The 22,415-nt window shown below is 35.7% G+C and overlaps 1 protein-coding gene across 1 annotated transcript; it reads right to left on the bottom strand.

Moving 5' to 3' along the window:
* Positions 1–365: 365 nt before the first annotated feature.
* Positions 366–3,864, bottom strand: LOC127831410 (uncharacterized). The gene is made up of 2 exons (XM_052356396.1): positions 3,346–3,864; positions 366–383 (listed from the first exon to the last, which is right to left on the bottom strand). The coding sequence occupies exons 1-2, from the start codon at positions 3,862–3,864 to the stop codon at positions 366–368; spliced, it is 537 nt and encodes a 178-aa protein (XP_052212356.1).
* Positions 3,865–22,415: the final 18,551 nt, after the last annotated feature.

Raw genomic sequence — 22,415 nt, 5'->3', positions numbered from 1 at the left:
TCTGAAATTTGTAATTACCACTTAGATGATTAAGAACATAAGAGAGACATACGTTTTTCCAAAAGCAGCTCTATATAGTTATTTGTTACAAAATATTCTTGAGGCCATTCTTAAATAAGTAGCACAACCCAATAATGTAACAGTGAGTATAGGTAGACTGATTTTTAGTATATTTTATTTATAGCAGGAATAAAAATTTGTGTCCATATGTGTAGTGTTTCCTCTACAGAATACACTAGTTAGCACCATTAAAGGAACTCCATTTAAGGAACAAACACCATTGAAGGTTATACTGGTTTTATTTACATCCGTACTCGTCAAGCATACAAAACAGTCTGTCCCTGAACATGCTATCCAAGAGGCATTCATGCCGTAGGCGTGTCCTGCAAGTAGGCGTGGCCAGTGCAAGCTATACCACAATCCCTCCTTTTTTTTAAACCAAATAATGCATGATCAACAAATACATACTCTAAACATAAACCCATACGTTCACAAACAATTCATGATAACAAATTACACCATGCATTTATGAAACAATCTAAACTAAATTTAATCAAAACAAAAACATCACAAATGAAAACATTTTATCAATGAAAATAAAATAGCACGCCGCTTGTACTAGCAATGTTCTCACACAATTCCCTTTTATCGTTAACATGAAAGTAATGAGCGACCACACTGGCTGTTAATCAATTTCCGTTTATAAGCCATTTTACACTCGGAGCATGATACACATGTCAGTTTAATAGAAATTTACTAGCATCCGCGGGATAAGCGCCACGTGTGTTGTCTCGAATGAACACCAGTAAATTACATGCCTATTTAGCGGTGCATTTACACCAGTTTGAAATCATTAAATTTCTCGGGCATTTTCCGAACCCTTATCGGTCTGTCTTTACCCGCAGATGATACATTAATTTGACAATGTTCACTTTTAGAATTGTTTACATTTGAGTCTGTCTGAGGATTTTGTTCATTCATTTTTTTCATATGCGTTACATTCCGCCGATACTCGGTACCATCATCGGCACGTACAACCACGCTATTCCCGTTCTTATCTATAACTGTGTACTTATCGGAACTGAACGGAGTGTCGAGTTTATTGTTTCTATTTTGCTTCAAAAGAACCTTGTCGCCTGGTACAATTTCGCTCTCTTTTGCATTTCGTTTCGCGTCGGAGTATACTTTCCCTTTCCCCTTTTTCTCGGAATCACGATCACGTATTTCGCTATCTTCCCGCTTATACGTATTAATTTCAGGAACACATGTTCTTATCTTACGACCGAACAGCATCTCAGCAGGTGACATACCCGTTACTGAATGGGGTGTGCTTCGATACATTATCAGGTAATCATCGAGGTCTAATCGCCAATTACGATTTTGACTTTGAGATATGCGTAATCGCTTTAGTATTGAACGGTTCTGACGTTCAACCTCCCCATTTGCTTGCGGCCACAAGGGAGTATTTCGCCTGTGTTCGATTCCTTGAGACTGCAAATAATTTTCGAAATACTCGCAAACAAAACTACTAGCATTGTCTGTACGTAGAGATAATGGCAAGCCATGCGTCAAAAACCATTTCCTTAATATTGACACTAGTTTTTCGCTAGTTATTACTTTGGTGACCTCAAGCTCTACATACCTACTGTAATAGTCGACACAAACAAAAATGTAATCACCTGATGGCAACGGACCTAATACGTCCGCGGCTAAATCTTGCCATGGGGCACTTGGTAGCTCGGTTCTCGTCATCGGTTCGGGATTTGTTGACTGGCTTACCAACTGACAGCCATAACACATTTTACAGTAATTTTCAATTTCCTTATCAATACCCGGCCACCAAACTTTGGTCCTCAAGTTGCTTTTCATCAACACGATTCCCGGATGACCTATGTGACCTAAGTCTAATACGCGTTTGCGTAATTCACGCGGGACAACGATTCGCGTACCCCTAAGTACTAAGTAACCAATTACACACAGTTCATCTTTGATATGTATGAACTGATTTTGCTCGTGTTTATCCCACGTCCCGTTCGTCACGCTTTCGCGTAATCTGCTTATCTCATCATCACGAAATGATACCTCTTCTATTTCTCGAGTGGTCATAGCACTGGGTGTTGCTTCGCGCGCAACAAATTTAATGTATTCGTGGTCATCTACACTATCTATTGTCCTAGAACTGTGCTTGAGCGGAAGTCGCGACAGTGCGTCTGCAATATTGTCTCGACCGTTCACATGTTTAACCGTAAATCGGTACGGTTGCAGCCTAAGAACCCATCGCTCAAGTCTAGCGCACGGTTTTGACCTTGGTCCGTAAATGTATTCAAGTGGCTTGTGGTCAGTAAGAAGCTCGAACTCGATACCATAAAGCCATGGATGAAAACGCTCTAATGCCCACACTACGCTTAAACCCTCTTTTTCAGTTTGTGAGTATCTCCTCTCAACATCAGTTAAGCTTCTACTGGCATAACTTATTACGCGGTTTTCCCCATTTTGAACCTGCACGAGCACAGCACCTAGTCCTACTGGACTCGCATCGACTATGACCTTTGTCGACGCGGTTTTATCGTAATACCCCAATGTTTCGGCACATGCTAGCCTTCTTTTTAATTCTTTGAACGCGTCCTGTTGAGACCGACCCCATTTAAACACCGTTTTCTTTCTTAACAGATCATTTAACGGCGCGGAAATCGTAGACAAATTCGGTATGAATCTTGCGCAAAAATTCACTAAACCGAGGAAACTTCGAACCTCGCTCGCGTTTCGCGGCTCAGGCGCGTTTACTACAGCATCGACCTTGACCTGCGTTGCCCCTATCCCTCTCTCAGACAGCTCATGACCCATAAACACTAACTTATTCATGTAAAATTGACATTTTTCCTTGTTAAGTGTAAAACCTTTGTCTCTCAATACACATAGCACATTATTTAAACATTTATCATGTTGTTCTTTCGTTGCAGTATGGACAATAATGTCATCGGCAATGCTGTTAACACCCTCACAGCCTTGCAATGTTTGTTGCAAAATCATCTGGTACATCTCTGGAGCACATGTTATTCCAAACATTAAACGTTTATACCTGAAAAGTCCGCTGTGTGTTGTAAACGTTGTGATTTCTCGCGATTCTGGGGACAGTTCAATTTGATGATACGCGTTTTTAATGTCCAGTTTGCTGAAATACTTGCTGTTATTCATTTCCTGCAACACTTCGTCCACTGTTGGTATTGGATACCTAGTCCTTTGTATGGCTCTGTTTGCCTGCCTCATGTCAACGCAAAGTCGAATGTCGCCATCATTCTTTGGTATTATGACGACAGGGGACACCCACTTCGACGGTCCACTTACGGGTTCAATGACATCTGAGTCGAGTAATTCTTTGATTTTAGCTTCCAACTTCTCTCGTAACTGATATGGCACGCGTCTGGTCGGTTGCACTACAGGTGTTACAGCCTGGTCAATGGGCACTTCAAGTTGATAACCTTTCAGTTTTCCAAGTCCCGTAAATAATTCGTTGTAATTATTAACAACATCCGATATTCCCGGGGTTTCCATTTGACGCACTATTTTAAGTACGCCAAGTCGCATAGCTGTATCACAGCTTAATAAGGACTGTCCAGATCCCTCAATGACAACAAATTCTGCGTCATCTACCGCTACACCCTTGTAAACAATCGTTGTCCAAAATACACCAGCAGTCTTCAGTGGTTCCTTAGATCCATAGGCATACAGTTCTGTTTTCCTTGGCTCGTCCCTGCATTTTATGTCATTTCGTTTCAAGAACTCCCACGTTTTCCTATCCACAATGTTGCAGCTGGAACCGGAATCAATGATCGCCTTTATTTGTACACCACCAATTTCGACCATTATCGATGTTGCTGTCGGGTACTTATTTTGTACAGTAAACGTGAACTGTCTGTCATCAGTTGTGTCCACAACTTGACGCACAGTAAGCGGTTTCTTTTTCGACTTTTCACCCGATCGGCATTTAATCGCAAAATGTCCTATCTTGCCACACTTATTGCAGTGCTTTCCACGCGCTGGACACGTGCTGTCTTTTGCAATGTGACCCCGTTTCCCACATTTAAAACATTGAACGTCATTTTGAATACGATTTTTCCGTGCAAACGTACCTTTTGTTGTTCGGCTAGTTGTTGTGTTTACCGCCTGTGGGCTTTGCTCAATGCATTTTGCCTGATGTTCAGCATTTTCTAAAGTTCTCGCAATGGAACGCAATTCTGTCAGGGTTAAATCCCGTCCTTTTTGCAGAAGTTTCCGTCTTAATTCACTTGAAATGCACTTCTCAATCACCTGATCTCTAATTTGCTCATCTGTGTTCTCAAATTCACACGTCTCTGCTTTCTGTCGCAACTGTGTGATATATTGATCTACGGATTCTGTCGGCGACTGATCTAACTTCCGGAACATATGTCTTTCGTACGGAACATTCGATTGTGGCGCGAAATGCTTGCTTAGCGCATCGACGGCTCTAGCATAAACGTTTGCTCCCTCTCCTTCCGGCAAAGTATAGAATACATCCTGCACTTCCATGCCAGCCATGTGAAGCAACAATGCATGTTTACGGTCATTGTCTTTAATTCCTTTCCCGACAACATACAGTTCAAACGCTCGAAACCAACGTTTCCACTTTGCCGCTAATCCCGACGGTTCACCATGCACATCGAATCGGGGCAAATAGTCGTTTTCTTTTTCCATCATTTAAGACAATGTAATTGAACGTTTAATATCCTCGTCGCCAATTGTAGTGTTTCCTCTACAGAATACACTAGTTAGCACCATTAAAGGAACTCCATTTAAGGAACAAACACCATTGAAGGTTATACTGGTTTTATTTACATCCGTACTCGTCAAGCATACAAAACAGTCTGTCCCTGAACATGCTATCCAAGAGGCATTCATGCCGTAGGCGTGTCCTGCAAGTAGGCGTGGCCAGTGCAAGCTATACCACAATATGTAGGTTCATAATAGTTCTAAATTGAAAGAACTAAGAAACTTTGGGCAGGAGCCTATTTTGAAAAATCTGGGACAGTCGCTACCAATATTTAAGATTTGTAACGATGGCCTAGTAATGATTGTTTTCTGTCGCATGTGCATTAATCAGCAGATTATATTATTTACGGAATGATTTTAATATTAAAAGATGTATATTTATATGAACTGTTAAAATTCAATTTGGTACCGATTAATTTGTCCGATTTGATACCGATTCATTAGACTGATTTGGTACCGATTCATTAGTCCGATTTGATACCGATTCATTAGACTGATTTGGTACCGATTCATAAGTCCGATTTGGTACCGATTCATTAGACCGATTTGTTACTGATTTGTTTACATGTTGATACCGATTTATTTACGATTTGTTAGCGATTTGGGACTAATTCAATAGACCCGATTTAATACCGATTCATTATTTAGTGGATTTTATCCCGATTTCTTAGCACGATTTGTTTACGATTGATTGGCGATTCATTAGCTCATTTGCATGTGATTTATATCGGTACCAAATCGTGAACAAATCACTGATTTGTTTTTGATTTGTTAGACCGATTTATTCACATCTTTTTTTGCTGGGTTATTTAGTCGTGGAAACGGTAAAATCAACTCGTTTAAAAACTTAGTAAGTCAAACATCTAACCCATAACGCCATAATCAAACAATCAGAACACACACAGTTTGAATTTAATATTTATAAACGGGCATCGGTCAATTAAACATCGTCTATAATAATGTTCCACTCATTTATGTTAGCCATTTTGAAAAATATGCTATTTGTATTTTTTACTGGTTGACATTATCGCTAGCTCTTTCAAATTAGTAAGCGCCACATACTGAGTCGTTCCTACGAGATAAGAACTCGATCCCACAAATAACAAAGTAGTAACCAGGAGCTATATTTTTCTCAATATTACTCGGATGTAAGCACGTGTTACTGAGTCGTGGAAATAATTTATTAAACAAGTACTTGTGTTGTTTGTGTCAAAGTAGATTTCATATGTAAAAATAAATTAGGAGATATATATATATTTATAGAAATAGTTAGATACACAGAAAGAAAGAAAGATAGAGAGAGAGACATACAGACAGACAGACACACACACACATAGACAAACGGACAGAAAGACAGACAGACAGACACACAGACAGACAGACAGACTTACAGACAGACACACAGGCAGACAGATAGACAGACAGACAGCAGACAGCACACAGACAGACAGACACACAGACACACAGACAGAAACACAGACAGACACACAGACAGACACACAGACACACACACAGACAGACAGACAGGCAGGCAGGTAGGAAGACAGACAGACAGACAGACAGACAGACAGACAGAAAATAATCAATACTTGATTGCGCATTGGAACGATCTATAACGCTCTCATTACAATCTACTTTTACATACATAAAATGAAAAGACGTTTATAGCAAAGTTCTTGTTTAATTGTGAAAAATCGACCCGAAATCGCCTCCGTCATAACTGACATATGGACGTCGAGAATTACATACTTCGATTTTGGGGTCATATTTGTGAAACTTTTAGCTGTTTTGGACATACTTGGTGGATTTTCATTAAATAAACGGTGTTTAATCATAGATGGACGCTTCCTGCTGGAAACCACAACGACATAAGTGTGCATTGTTTGATCTTTCATGATGTTGCATAGTGTTATTACATACACATGTGTAATCATCGTTTGATACATTTTCTTTTGTAACATATATAATATATAGAGACCGCTAAATAAAATATGTTCAATTTTGCCTTAAAGTGACTATAGGAAACAGTACTTGCATTAGTTTTGTTCTAATGGAGTGCACGAGTGCCAGGTGAATGTTGTGAATGTTATATATGATATAACAAACAGAACTCAAATACTAGAAGAACAACGTTTATTTTTCGAAACCCTCTATAAACGAAAAAATGTTGAAAATAACACCCTTTTTAAAAATACACATCACGCTTTAAACCAGGAGGAAAAACAACTGTGCGACAGATTGCTTAATGAACATGAATGTGGATTAGCCCTAAAAGAAATGCAAAATAACAAAAGTCCAGGATCTGATGGCATCACAATCGAATTTTATAAAATATTCTGGAATGATATAAAAACACCTCTAATTAATTCACTTAACTATTCATTTAACAACGAAAACTTAACTACGCTACAAAATCAAGGTATTATATCACTTATTCCAAAACCTGGAAAAAACTTTGAATCCTTATCAAACTGGCGCCCGATTAGTTTACTAAACAATGATTATAAAATTGCAACTAAAAGTATAGCAAACAGAATTAAAAAAATATTACCATCAATCATTTCAAAATCGCAATCTGGTTTCATTAAAGGACGTTACATTGGTGAAAACGTTCGTCTTATCCAAGAATGCATTAACTATTTCAACAATTCAAATAGTCCTGGTCTAATATTCTTTGCAGACTTTGAAAAGGCATTCGATTCGCTTGATCATTCATTTATGTTCTCCTGCTTAGAAAATATGAACTTTGGTGAAAGTCTCATTCAATGGGTCAAACTATTCTATACCGATATTAACAGTATAATCATTAACAATGGCTTCTTTTCAAACAGTTTTAACATCGAACGAGGGGTTCGACAAGAATGTCCACTCTCATCATCGCTATTTATTATTTGCATCGAGTATCTATCACATCACATCCAATCAAATAAACACATAAAAGGCATATCACTAGAACCTGACGAAGAAATCAAACAATCCCTATTTGCTGACGATGCAACTTACTTTTTAAACGACAATTACGATTCTTTCCATAACCTAATAGAGTCGCTAACCCTTTACGGAATGACATCGGGTCTAAAACTAAACAAAAGTAAATGTACTGTGCTACGAGTAGGTAAATTAAAACAAAGTAATGTTCCATATAAAAAAGAAATGAAATTTAATTGGACATCCGATGAAGCCACAACGTTAGGAATTACTTTCACAAATAATGAAAAGGATACAGTTCTTAAAAACATACTACCTAAATTACAGAATTTTAAAAACTGCTTAAAATCATGGCATCATCGTAAACTCGCACTAATCGGAAAAAACACAGTATTGAAAACGTTTGTACTTCCTAAATGAATATATGTATTCACAGTTCTTCCAAATCCACCAAATGATGTTATTAACGATATAAAATCAGCAATATTTAATTTCATATGGGACGGTACACAATGTAAGCCTGATAAAATAAAAATCACTCAGTTAATTCAATCTGTAGAAAATGGAGGTATCCAATTAACGAACATTGACTCATGCTTGAATGCAATCAAATGCAGCTGGGTTAAAAGATACCTAGATAATACCAATACGAGTACATGGAAATTATTTTACCAGAAAATCCGAAAAAATATGGTGACTCCTTACTCTTTGAATGTAACATCAGCAATACTATCTTACATGAAATTGCAAACAAAAACATATTTCTGTCTGATGTTTTATCAGCGTGGAGTGATGTCACTCATAACTTAGAAACCCAAACCAGCAGTAAAACAATTTTATGGAACAATAAAGACATAACTTCAAACAATAAGACATTTTTCTATAAAGATTGGTTTGAACGAAGCATTTAATATGTCGACCAATTATATAACTACAGAATTAAGGATTTCTACTCTTTTGATAATACATGCTACATATACGGAATACCTTCAAATAATTTTCTGAAGTACTACACACTAATCAAAAGCATACCCATACATATTAAATCTGAAATCAATACAAATAATACACCATGTACTCAAACAACATTTGTAGAAAACATACTTTGAAGAAAAAAACAAAACAAATAAAATATTTTACAAACTACAAATTAAAAACCCTACAGAAAACTCCAAAATCCAATATAAATGGCAAGTCCTTTTTGGAGAAAATGAAATTAATTGGAAACACATATTTACCATGCCATATAAAGCAACTTTTGAAAGCACACTGAGAAATTTTCAATATAAATACATCCATAGAATTATAGCTACAAATAAATATATCTTTAAATGCAAATTATCTAACTCAAATCTGTGTGACTTCTGCAGTGAAAACATTGAAACTATAGAACATCTTTTTGGCGAGTGCAAACACATCCAGCCTATTTGGAATCAATTAATATCTTTTCTTGAACAACAGCAACTAAACGTTAAACTATCTTTCTTAAATGTAAGTTTCGGAATTAACTCATTGAAATCAATAGACGGTAATAATATTTTGAATTTTATGGTTATATTGATGAAATATTTTATCTTAAACATGAAGTACAAAAACAAGTACCAAATTTTATTTGTGATGTCCATAGTCTTAAACTAAAAATCCAGATTGAGAAAGAAAGAGCCCTCAGTAATGACCCATTACAAATCTTTGAACAAAAATGGAATCGGATTAAATTTGGATAAACTTGGATAATATTTTTCCAAAATATAAACCAGTCTCAGTTTGTAATGCACATTCTGGCTTGACTCCAGTGTCAAACTTTGAGCTGGCTACACACATGCATACATGCACCTGGTAATAAAGTTACGTTTGTCAACCTCAGGCAATATCAAGTACTATCTTTTAGATTGTATATTGTTGCTACATAGTGAAGCAAACAAGAATTACCGGTGTATATAGCCGCCAGTCATAAAAAAGCCATTAGCAAATGTGTATTGGGTAAATGATCTAGAAATACTTGTATATGTTATCATACATAAGTAATCTGTGTCACAGGTGGTTAGCGTGTGGCTATAATATTAATTAGTGAAAACATCATTGTTAATGATAAATAATCATATCATACCGAAATATCAATTTTTCTGAACAAAAATATGGTCACTATCAAATATATATATATATATATATATATATATATATATATATATATATATATATATATATATATATATATATATATATATATATATTATGTATGAAAGCGTAGGGTTGTGGTTCTTTTACATGAAACTTCTCCTAACTGACATCAATACACCCATGCCGTTTTATGTTGATAACTTGTATTAATATTTCTGATATACAGCCCTATAAAATGTGTGACAGGGACGAAAGGAAGGGCATGACTAACGATCAATGCCAACTATGTATCCCTCTGGATTTCCTGAAGGATAACAACATAATTATCATAATAAATATATTGGTATCAACAAACATTTAAATAAATTATCAATCAAACTTCATTTGAATAAAATGTTCTTCATCTACAATAACATGCTTGGTTAAATTTATTATATTTTCACCTTTTTCTCCTTTCTGTAACATCTCCAATATAATGTATGCATATACTTAGTGCTCTTTAAACAGAATCATGCACTTTATGTATTAGTCTTCAAAAAAAGTATTCAATTTATTGACTTGTCATTTTCACAATTGTCTTGGTTAAACATGCCCGGCCCTGCACCTTTCCCCTAGTTGATCGCCATCAAATGCAAGTTGGCCTCCAAAATCAAGTTTGATTGGAAACCATGCACAATAGTCAAATTATTCATTTTTATTACTTGCAGATTTCTTCATGCATGTTCTCGGGTTTTTATCACTGACGGAACAATTTCTCGTTTACTCATTACTATAATTATTTGTTCAGAATGCTTTACATTATGATTGCAATTGTAAAGCCGTAAGCAAATGTTTGCGCATGGTTTTCAATGGTACTGCTTGTATGGCTGTCTCGAGTATCTGCCCCTGAATAAACTTGTGTTTCTGTTAATCATTTCCAGAATGACAAGTGCAGTGAAAAGTCCTTTTCTGACAGCATCCAAAAAGTACAAAAGAATGCAACGAGATACAGAATGCAATGTCATGGGAAGTGAAACAGAAAGCAAGAAGGTGATTTTAACTAAAGGAATTTGATTCCATAACACAATTTGACGTTAACTTTCAATAGGCTAGGGTAGATCAAGAAACCCCTTAATTCAGAAGAAACACTACATGGCTGTAACAATGTTGGTGTCAACGTCGAGGCTGATGAATGGTATAATACAACTTCTTGCTTTTATTCTGCAAATGCCGAATCAGAGCATGTTCTACGGGCAGAGATGCATCAACAGGGAAACAAAAAAGATGGCCACAATTTAGTTCATGAACAATCAGGAAAAACTGGATTTTAAGAGATGGTACAATATCACATTAAACAAGATGGGTTCACCTAACCGCACTGGAAATTAGAACAGACGGGATTTGGAGTTACGCATGACAATGTCAGAAAAAATGCTAGCTTTAATTCTGGATGTGTCATTAGAAAGCAGACTCATAATTCAAATGCTGATCAGTGTCCACCTATTGCAAGCATTACATCTTTACCGGTTAATATGAATGCTGACACTTTGAATATGGAAACAATATTTTATACTCAACAACTGAGTGTATCTGATGATTCAAAGAAAGATGATAATCGATATTTGATGGTACGCTGGTATGTCCTGCTCTCCAAGAATGATGATGTATATGCATTGCAAGGAAGTGTTGACATGGCAGTAAGACAAACTGGTCTGCTTCATGACCCAGATAGCGTGAATCAAGGATGTGAAATCTCTGTTTTCAAAGGAAACTCATTAGTTCTTTCCACACCAACATTAAATGCTGCTGGTATCAGTGATAAAAGAACGTGTTTAAATTCTTAAAATGGTGCCCTTTTGAACCCCAATATAATTGATGTTGAAACCAGCTCTCCCTACAGCCAACATAGCCATATTCCATAGTAAGGTACATCATATGGATATTCATATACCCATTTCGCGGGTTGTGCAATCTTTTGTAACCCGTTCGGTTTCTTCTGTCGACGGCAGGACCACCAACACTGACCAAGAAGTAAACATTTCTGACATCTGAGTTCACAGCCCCAATACTACCAGCAACAGAAGCTACCAATGATAACCATAGTAAAGACCCCGCAATTTGTGAGCACCAGGGAACCAGTGTTTAATGAAATACATGATGCTTGTTATGAAATCGTGGAGGAACACAAGCTGGTGATTTTAAAAGAGTTGCAACTTAGCAAGTTTGGTTCTCAAGAAGATTGATTAGATTTTGAAAATGAACAGGTCTTGCCAAGTGTACCACAGTCTGCCTCAAATTGTACTTTTGTCATTAAGTTGGTTATCACAACTGAGGCAAATGCTGTGAGCACTGCACCGGTTCAGGTTTTTCTTTCTAGTGTTGCGCAAAGAGCCATTCATTGACAGCTGCGAGTTTCAAATCAACTGATGCAAAGGGTAAAACGGATTGTGGTGATAAATCCATTGACATGGGCGTTTGTACAAATAAGTCAATTGGTTTGTCATACCACAATTGGTATGATGTTACCGACAGTAAGGACCAAACAGTTGCATTATAAGCAGTGAATGATCCACATGTGCCAATTCCTTTAATCAGCTGTGCTTTTAAGTAAAATCTATCACAAGACTATTCTGAAGGACAGAGCAATGAAATATGTTTGACAAAGAGTTCTAAAGTGGAAGAAATTGTTGTGACTTCCGATGAAGTGAATTCAAATCTGAAAGCAACGTCTGGTGAATGTTCTTCTGATAATTTTGGGGAAATATCCATTAAAAGAAACAAAAGGAAACGCAAAAGCTGTCAAACAACTATTCCATCACCAAAGAGGGTTCATAAGCAAGGTTTGTACAGAGGCGTAGTCAAGCCAATTGCTGCTTCACTTTCATGTTCACTTGGGGACTTTTCTAACGCATCACTTTTCAAACTTAAATATTTCAGTTATGAGTAACGATATTGATTTAAAATTTTACATACGATCAGTTGACTACTTTCTATGTAAGCTTACGATGAAATCATTCATCAATGACGATTGGACGCTTTAGCACGTGGAAATGTTGAGACGCGATTTAATTCTAATTTCAATTTAATTATTTAAGGTAGGTTCTTACACAAGGAAAACATAAATTTATTTACAAAACAATATCAGAAGTATAATCGCGCACTATGCATTTTACAGGCTACCTTTCCCACATGCTAAATCGTCCGATCGCCACGGATGGATGATTTTATCGTTAGCTTGCACATATTGTAGTCAAATGATCAAATGTGAAATTTTAAATAAACTATTTACTCATTACTGAGATATGTAAGTTTTAAAAGTGTCGCGTTAGAAAAATCACCAAGTGTAGTTAAAGGCGATATATATGTTATTCTAATTTAATTTCAATTTCATAATTCTGGGTAAGTTTAAACACAAGAAAAATATAACATTTATTAAAGCAAAACACTATGGCTCGTATGAATATTCAGGACCGAAACGGCTCAATCGGCATGTTGCAAGCTGATCAGTTATTAAGACGTGTTAGTTGCGTTTTACTTTTCACATTGTCTTTATTTAACGATGTACGAGTTTGCGAATTTAACTTTTAAAGTGACGTTTTTAATTTGTTAAGTTTTATATTTCGTTGTTTTTTTTTATTTTCAAATAATTTATTCTAGGATTTATCAGATATGTGTTGACTTCTTCTTGGTCCAAATTTCAACACAAGCCGTTCCAAAATAAGAGATCTATATTGATATGAATAAGTGATGCGTTAGAAAAGTCCCCAAGTGTATTGTTATTTATTAAAGTCCTAAAATTCTATAGTGTACTATGTGTATTATTGAATATTGTAAATTTTTGCTTATTTAGCTAAATATATATATTCATATTTTAACATTGAAAATCAACCATTATGTGGTTGATTTTAACATAGTTAAGGTGTTCCAATTATGAATAATAGGCACACTTAATGATATAAAATATTTGTTTTGGGCAGAAAAGGAAATTGACAAAAAAAACATGGACGCGACAGCTATGTTTTGTTTTCTTTTATACAAAATAATCCACAAAAACAGATAGTAGTCACGTGACAAACACAGGTTGTATTACCAGTTGTGAAGTAATATATTTGTTACGTCACAAGCTCATTTTAAACTTGTACAATCCCGATTTAGGACGCCGTTTATGATATGGAAGAGAAATTAGAACAGTTTATGGGTTTAGTGTCCGAGAAATTGGATAAATTCGAACGTAAACTTAATAACGGATTAGCAAAGGTGCATAGTTCACCAGTGGACGAGAATCCATGCGGATTATCCGTGGATCCTAGCAGTTTTGTTTCCACGAGAGACAGCCACGGGTTTGTGGCCCCCGGGACCGGTTTTTCTACCGCATCCGGGAGACCAACATCCAGGGGAAATTTTCAGCGTTGAATGACTCTCTTTCGCGATTGAGGCTTCCGGCTGAGCTCAAACTTAACGAATCCCGTCAAGGAGTCAGGAGATAAGACCAACCGGTCTTGAACATTCTTACAAAGTGCAGCCGGTATAGTGAGACTTCAGCGAAGTTGTTGGCCACGCTCGAGCCAGGTCAACCTTTGGCACAAGACACATTAGAATCGATCGCGATTGGAGAACTAGTCTATATTTAAATAAAAGTAAGCTCTATTCGTTTGTTAAAGTGCTGAAATTCAATGTTAACATATCATACAAATTGTTCGTTTTTATAGATGTCAAAGGCTACTTCATTTATTGTTGTAAGGTTTTAAACTCCATCTTTTAACCCATTCATGTAGTTTACACAGTGTGTTAAATGCATAAAACGAAATTCTCTACGTATGAATAGTTTCACTTTGTAAAAAAATCTCAATCGAAACGTTGTTTGATGAACATACGCTTCGGTATTGAGGTAAATAGTCAAGTTTGCACTTTACCAAGAACAATGACCCTCTTTTTCATCATATAATATAGAACAATTTCATTTCAGTCGTATTAACGCTGCTCTTATCCTTAAGCTACCTGCCTATATACATAGGAAGTGGTTTACGACGATTTGTCTACGTACCTTCAAATGGCGACGTTCCGGACTCACGTGATGAATGCGAGATTATGACGTCATCACCATTCGGAATAGATTTGTTTACAATGATTATTCTTGACCTCTGTGTCCTGTTCGTATTTCCGTTTATCATAATGCTGATTTGTAACATCTCCATCCTTTTAAAAGTCATTAGTGTAAAGCGCATGCGCAGAAACACTCTTCAAGAATGCGGAGGACAACATAACTCTTCACGAGTTGGAAAACGCCAGAACATTCTTAAAACTCTTACACGTCGTACTATTATCCTTAGCACTGCGTTTTTTATTTGTAATGCACCTCTGTGTATTTTCAACGCTTTATACAGCTTTTCAGAGAGCAATGTTTCAGTAGAGGACGCTAAAGTAACTAGTGTCGTGTTTCATATCTGCATGTATCTCAATAATGGCGTCAATTTTCTGTTGTACTGTTTGATAGGGTCTGGATTTAGAAAAGATTTAATTGGAATTTTTAAATCTGAACGCAGGCCGTCATCAGTTACAACCAACAAAGGTGTTACGACGAACCACGCGCATTGATTTCACCCGCATGTATAAGTGTATCACGTGATAGTCGAAGTAGTACAACATTTTATTGTTGTAGCACTGAACTGTTTGTGGTATTTTACCAATACACAAGAATCTACAAAAAATTGACATACAAACGTCTTATACCACTTATATTTATCAATGCCATCAACATCCAATGGGCAGTTGACATGCGTGTCCTGCGGGATTGACATAAGTGTCAATAATGTCTCAAGTATTCCTTTTATATAGCTTAATACATAAAGGCGGTCATAAACGCTTTGTTTGGGCAAAACTCGCAAATTTATTTTTTAAACTGCAAGATACATTTTGTAGTCAATCACCCAAACAGTCCTCTGATTCTCGTCACATCTATAGGATAGATCCCCTTGCTCATTAGGAATCTATTAAACTTTAACTTACGTTTTTGTTTACTAAGCCCTGTTCATGCACGAGTTTTGCATAGAATATGATACTGGTACAATCACTATTTTTCAGTCGGATACTTACATCAGTTGTATCCGGTTTCAAGTCCGACTTTAACCCATTTATGCCTAGTGGACTCTCCCATCCTTCAAAATTTTGGAACAATTTATTTCCAAAATGAGGGATGTCTATGTAACTAGGCGTAAAACTTAGTATAGTGTAACCTGTACATTAAGGTTGCATTTTCTAGACGCTAGGCATAAATGGGTTTAAGTCCGACATTAGTTAACATTATGATCATAATTTGACTTCGATTTATTGTAATCGTAGTTTTGTTATGTAACCTTAATACACAACTCTGTTAAAACATATGTAGACAAATGAGAAAAAACGTTCTTGATTGAAAATCGTCTTTAATAATATAATGAATACAAGTATAATAATGCATGAAGCATGTGTGTGTTTTGTTTTTACATTAGACATCATAAAACACACACAACAAAACAATAATGCGTTCTTATTATGGATTTACTGTCGACTTATAAGTACCTAAATATATTAAATATGATATGGACCGTGCTGTGTGAATAGAGGGTTTAATGCATGTGCCTACAGTGCCGTTCCAGATAAGCTTGTGAAGTCCACACGAGGGACGACTTTTTTGTATTTATGGTATATTTCGTTTCAGGAAAGTCTCTTTTTAGCAAAAACCTTCACGCTGATCTGGGATGACAGTTTACGCAAATGCATTAAACCCATTAAACCCATTAAACCCATTTTCTCAGAGCGCGGCTCATATTTATATGCCTTTCTGCTATAAACGTATGAGATGTGGCCTAGGTTCTTACATAAAAAGAATCGAAACACGTTGTATGTATTTTTGGAGAACAAGAAGCTATGTTTTACGCAATGAGATGGTTTAAAAAGCGCAGAGTTGCCTTATTGACAGCTTCTCAAGACGATTGATCACTTCAATAGTAGCAAAAAACGCCACATAACGAACACACACACAGAAAGAAGGTGTAGAGTGGTGAAGTGGCACCAGAGCAATGTCGGTTTCAAATGATTAATGGGTTACCTCTTGTTATCAACTAGTAGAAGAAGAAGTAGTAGTAGTAGTAGAGGTAGTAGTAGTAGTAGTAGTAGTAGTAGTAGTAGTAGTAGTAGTAGTAGTAGTAGTAGTAGTAGTAGTAGTAGTAGTAGTAGTAGTAGTAGTAGTAGTAGTAGAAGTAGTAGTAGTAGTAGTAGTAGTAGTAGTAGTAGTAGTAGTAGTAGTAGTAGTAGTAGTAGTAGTAGTAGTAGTAGTAGTAGTAGTAGTAGTAGTAGTAGTAGTAGTAGTAGTAGTAGTAGTAGTAGTAGTAGTAGTAGTAGCAGCAGTTGTTGTAGTAGTAGTAGTAAGTATAGTAGTAGTTATATTAGTAGTTATGGTAGTAGCAGTAGCAGCATCAGAAACTTTATGACATAAATAATATGTTATGATGGCCGCCGACGCAAGACCTCGACGGCACGTGGACAACATTTTTGTGTTAGTGTTATCAGCTAGAGTTTTGGGTTGACAATGTGCTTCATGTTGATGAGCATAAAAGAACTGGCAGATGTTAAGTATGAAATAATAGTTTTCTGCAGGTAAAATAAACAATCATATTATCATTCCATTCCAGTCCTATGAACGCTGGTATTTTGCTTAGTCTACCAATGACAACGTCCCGCACACGTTCTATTAATACGGTATTCTGAAGTCATCACTCCTCAACAATATTTTGTTTACCATGGGTATTCTTGACATATTGATCCTCTTCGTCTTTCCTTTCAGCATAATTCTGATTAGTAAAGGGTTCATCCTATTAAAAGTGATCTTTCTAGCACGCATGCGCAGAAACACCCTTCAAGATTGCCGATGACAATCAACGGCATCGCAAGTTGGTCAAAGACAGAAAAGGTTAAAAACGGTATCCCGCCGTGTAATAATCCTTAGTACTACGTACTTAATTTGCAACGCACCTCTGTGCAATTTCAACGTTATACTGATGAAGGAAAACAATATTTCCATGGAAATTGAAAATTTGTATAAAACCATGTATCATATATTCATGTTTCTCAGCAATAATGACAATTTTATGTTGTACTGTTTAATAAGGTCTGGATTTAAAAAAGTCTTTATTAAACCTTTTAAACGTGGAAGCAGGTTTTGAACATCTAAAGAAAGTGAATGTTAACCTACAACGTTCCTACAATCCACGTGCATTGATTTTTACTCCTTTTATAATTTCATACCGTTGTAATGGAACTAGTACAATATCACATTGTTGCGGCACTGCAATATATTTACTGCATATGACAATCACGTGAATTAACTACACAACATAACAATATCACGTATATGCACCAATAAAATCAACATCCAATTGGCTCTTAATAGATGCCACAAAATGTCTATACCTTAGCTTTGTTAAAGTCTCAAATGTAAATGACAGCAAACTCATAATTGCAAGATTACAACCAAAGGCAAACACCAAACGATGTATCTGATTCTTGCGACTTTTCTCAAGGAAAGAACCCTCCTGGTAATTATATATCCATTTATTATTTAATTAAATGTTTTATACTAAGTCTTTTTCATGCACTTGTTCTACGTGTTACATGATAATGATATAGTCAATCTTTGTTCAATTGTTTGACAATTCATTGATTAAGCCCTGTTTCACTACCGAAACAAATTAAGATTATAATTATAAATCTAGACTTGTCGCGATATGTATTTATGTAGTATCTTATTTATTCAATGAAATGAGTGCACTAAAAAGACAAGTGGTGGAATTTTTGGTCACGTAAGGAGGAAAACTTTCTTAATTAAATATTGTCAAGCCTAAAGAAATTATAAAGAGTTCGAATTATTTATATTACTGATATTTGTTACCTGTATTTGTAATGTATATATCAAAATCAAAGTGTAGTTACTTATTAGTATTATTTATTGAACAGTTTTCTATTGTTTTGTTTGCATCCTCAATACCTTTTAAAAAGTGACTGCTTTAAAGTTATAAAATCAGGCATTTATTCGTTGAAAGCCACTAACTGCATACTCTCTTTAACGCATGAACGTGACTTAAATGTAAACGTTTGTGAATAACACACAATAATAAAAGCGAAGAACACACGGTACATAGGCATAAAAAAGCTTAGAACACATGGTACATGGGCATCAACGAAATCATACATTATACATTACATATACTGTTTGTCCAGCCCAAAAGGCTTTCATTTAAACTGTACATGCACACTGTTAGATGTGCACTATATTGGGAAATTTACCACTTTTATGTTCCGATGATTATGTTCATATGACACATGGACAAATGTCACATTTACATAAGCTGGGTTCCGCAACACATACGATATACTTGTTTTATCGATATGTCGCCAAATGCTTTTCGGACTTGAAGCGACTTGGTTTCTAAATAAAATAATTGGGGCGAAATCAATTTGATTGTTCAGCAGATAAACTGTAGTTCAAACTTAAATAGCTAGTATGTATTTTAATATTCATTTCATTTAACATTGAATATTGCGACTTTAATCTGGCAACTTTAAATATAACTTAATGAGTTTCAAGATACCGTTATGATTAACGTACACACACACACAAACGTAAAGCTCTAGTAAAGCGTGTACATAGATTTCGGATTGTTCTTCATACAAATTACTTCCTTACGAAATGTCTATTCGACTGTTAGCACCGCTTTGATATTCAGAATGCATCAACATGCAGATTAATGCGTGAATTACATGTTTCCGCCCATCAATAGTGTCAGACCATCTGGACCGACTGTTGTTTATTCCTGATACAATATGTATTGCCCGTTTAGCCCTTTCAACGATTGAATGTTTTTTGCCATCATCTTATCCTTTCCGTCAGTTTTAACTGCTGGTCAACGTTGCTTAAGCAAAGTATGTCAACTTGTTCCCATTTTTTCTTGTGTTTTAAATTCACATTCAGACCTGGTCTTAACAGATACATTTTTGATGTGTTCGTACTCCTTATTAAAGCATTTTGATCGAGTGAACACTTTGCTACCACTTTGAGCTGGATTTGGTTCATTCATATTGTCATTGTGTGACTTACAGCTAATCAAATGGCATATTGAGACTCACTAATTACACGCATGTTCAAGCTTTGATGCAAATGTCTATTTATAAGTCTAACTGGTAGCGTATTATTGAATACTTTGTTCGAAAGTCGTTGAATTTGTTTTCACAATTGTTCGCAAAGAACGTATATATCAATTAAATGTCCAACAATAATGAATAAAAATGCGCTTTGTTCTAATGACTGGATAAGTTTGAGTATCAAACTAATCCCGTAGTTGCCAGCAAATGTTGGGATCAAGTTCAGCGGGACAAGTGATGAATTAATTGATATTTGTACAACAAAAACGAAAAACAATTTCAAAGTCATTTTGTTTATTTTCAGCGATGAAATTTTACTTTAATGCAGTAAAAATGTTTCAATATATTTGTAAAGCTTACTCAATCTCAGTGAAGAAGATTTCTTTTTATTAACAAAGTCTTAATATTTTTAACGTAAAAAAGATCAATAAAAGTTGTGTAAGGTGATATTTACTTAGGGTTTGAACTTTTCTAATTGACACACTGTGCGCTGTGTCCAATACATGAACAAGTATGTCCCGTGCCCAACACATGACACAGTGTACCTGTAACAACACAATTCATATTCTGCCAGACACAGAAACCATTGTGCCCTCAACAGGTGCTCAAAGAGAAGGTTACATCATGCAAATAATAGGAAATGACTTACACAATTCATAAATAACAATCAGGTAAAACAATATAATGACATCAAACTAGCGATATAAATCATTAACAGAAAGATACATAGTGACAGAAATACTTATAAAGCAAATTGAATAATAGGTTTCCTACAACTCAGTTCACCTTAGCAACGGACATTTATAAAATCCAAATACATGCAGTTTCTTCTGTGTTTACCTTTAAATGGAGAAAATTGTGGATTAAAACCATTGATACCGATAAAATTGTAGAGGTATTTTCACTATTGATAGGAATATATTCCCAATAATGTTCGAAAGAAAAACGTTTAGTGTTAACAAGCAAATAGTAGTAGTAGTAGTAGTAGTAGTAGTAGTAGTAGTAGTAGTAGTAGTAGTAGTAGTAGTAGAAGTAGTAGTAGTAGTAGTAGTAGTAGTAGTAGTAGTAGTAGTAGTAGTAGTAGTAGTAGTAGTAGTAGTAGTAGTAGAAGAAGTAATTGTTGAAGTAGTAGTGGTTGTTGGTGTAGAAGTAGTAGTGGCTGTTGGTGTAGAAGTAGTAGTGGCTGTTGGTGTAGAAGTAGTAGTGGCTGTTGGTGTAGAAGTAGTAGTGGCTGTTGGTGTAGAAGTAGTAGTGGCTGTTGGAGTTGTTCTTTTTGTTGTTCTTGTTGTAGAATATGTTTTAATATAATCGGTAGTAGTAGCAGTAAACGAAGTATTGTCTCAAATAAAAGTATCTTACCTTTTTTGATATTCTAAAATCATCACGTCTAACCAGATATTTAACATTGCTTTGTCTAGACAGTTAGAAAGACTGAAACATAATAAATGTTATGATCAAACAAATGTTTAAGAAAGAACAATTACTTTCTTAAGTGCTTTCCTAGAAATGATAATTTGAAAACTTGAGTAGCAATTTATTTTGCCCAGGATACGTTGCGAAGAGTCTTAAGTCCAAATGCTTAACCCGGATGGCTGTTGTATAGCTGATTTCTTGGGACTCAAGTGTGACTAAAGTGTTAAGTGTTTTGTTATTTCGTGTGCTTGCTTGACAATACAGCGTTTAAAATGCGAACATTTGAAATTAGTAAAAGTGTATATTGTTTCCTTACAGTTGCTGACAATACTCGGAAAGCCAATTTAATGATAAAAATCAATTACATATTCAGTCCCAACGGGCTTGTGGCCTTGTACTCGAGCAGTCGCCTGTTCCAACTGTGATTGGAGAAACATTTTTCAAAGAAATAACGTTCGCTTTGTGATATTTATACTTTAGCTGTATTATTTTTTTGCGATTCATGTTTTTTTAAGACAGTGACTGGTGTTTTTTAAATATCCCGGTTTGTTAGTAAATTCTTATCAAGAAAATATATTTCTGCCCAAATTGTTCTTTTGACCTAAAAGTGTGACTTATGAGGTAATTGGACAGGTTGGTCTCCTCGTGGTCGCCAATTAAGTCCGTACGAGCTGCTTGCAAAATTTGTCTCTACGTTTGATCGTGACTTTTGAGGTAGGCAGACAGGTTTAACACAAAGGCTTTGAAGTCAACGCATGGTGGTCTTTAGTGCTAGATTATTGGATAAAGGGCTACATTATTTTTAAAAACAACATTCTGCAATACAAAGTTACACTCCAGGCAATACATGAAAGTATATGCATTCAGTTTTATGGCCATCTTTGACCGTTGTCATTGTAGTTTAAAATTGAGAGACAAGTTAACACCGATCATGTCGTTATGGCTGAGACATGAAAATTAAGATGTACATGTATGTGTCAAAATTCAACATTGGGCAGCTAAGTGTGACATTG

The sequence above is a fragment of the Dreissena polymorpha genome, chromosome 5 (genome assembly GCF_020536995.1).
Source record: "Dreissena polymorpha isolate Duluth1 chromosome 5, UMN_Dpol_1.0, whole genome shotgun sequence".
Classification (NCBI taxonomy): domain Eukaryota; kingdom Metazoa; phylum Mollusca; class Bivalvia; order Myida; family Dreissenidae; genus Dreissena; species Dreissena polymorpha.
This window is presented reverse-complemented; position numbering and strand designations above follow the sequence as displayed.

Coding starts and splice junctions, on each gene's coding strand:
- LOC127831410 (XM_052356396.1), bottom strand. CDS start 3,864: ATGGTCGAAATTGGTGGTGTACAAATAAAGGCGATCATTGATTCCGGT.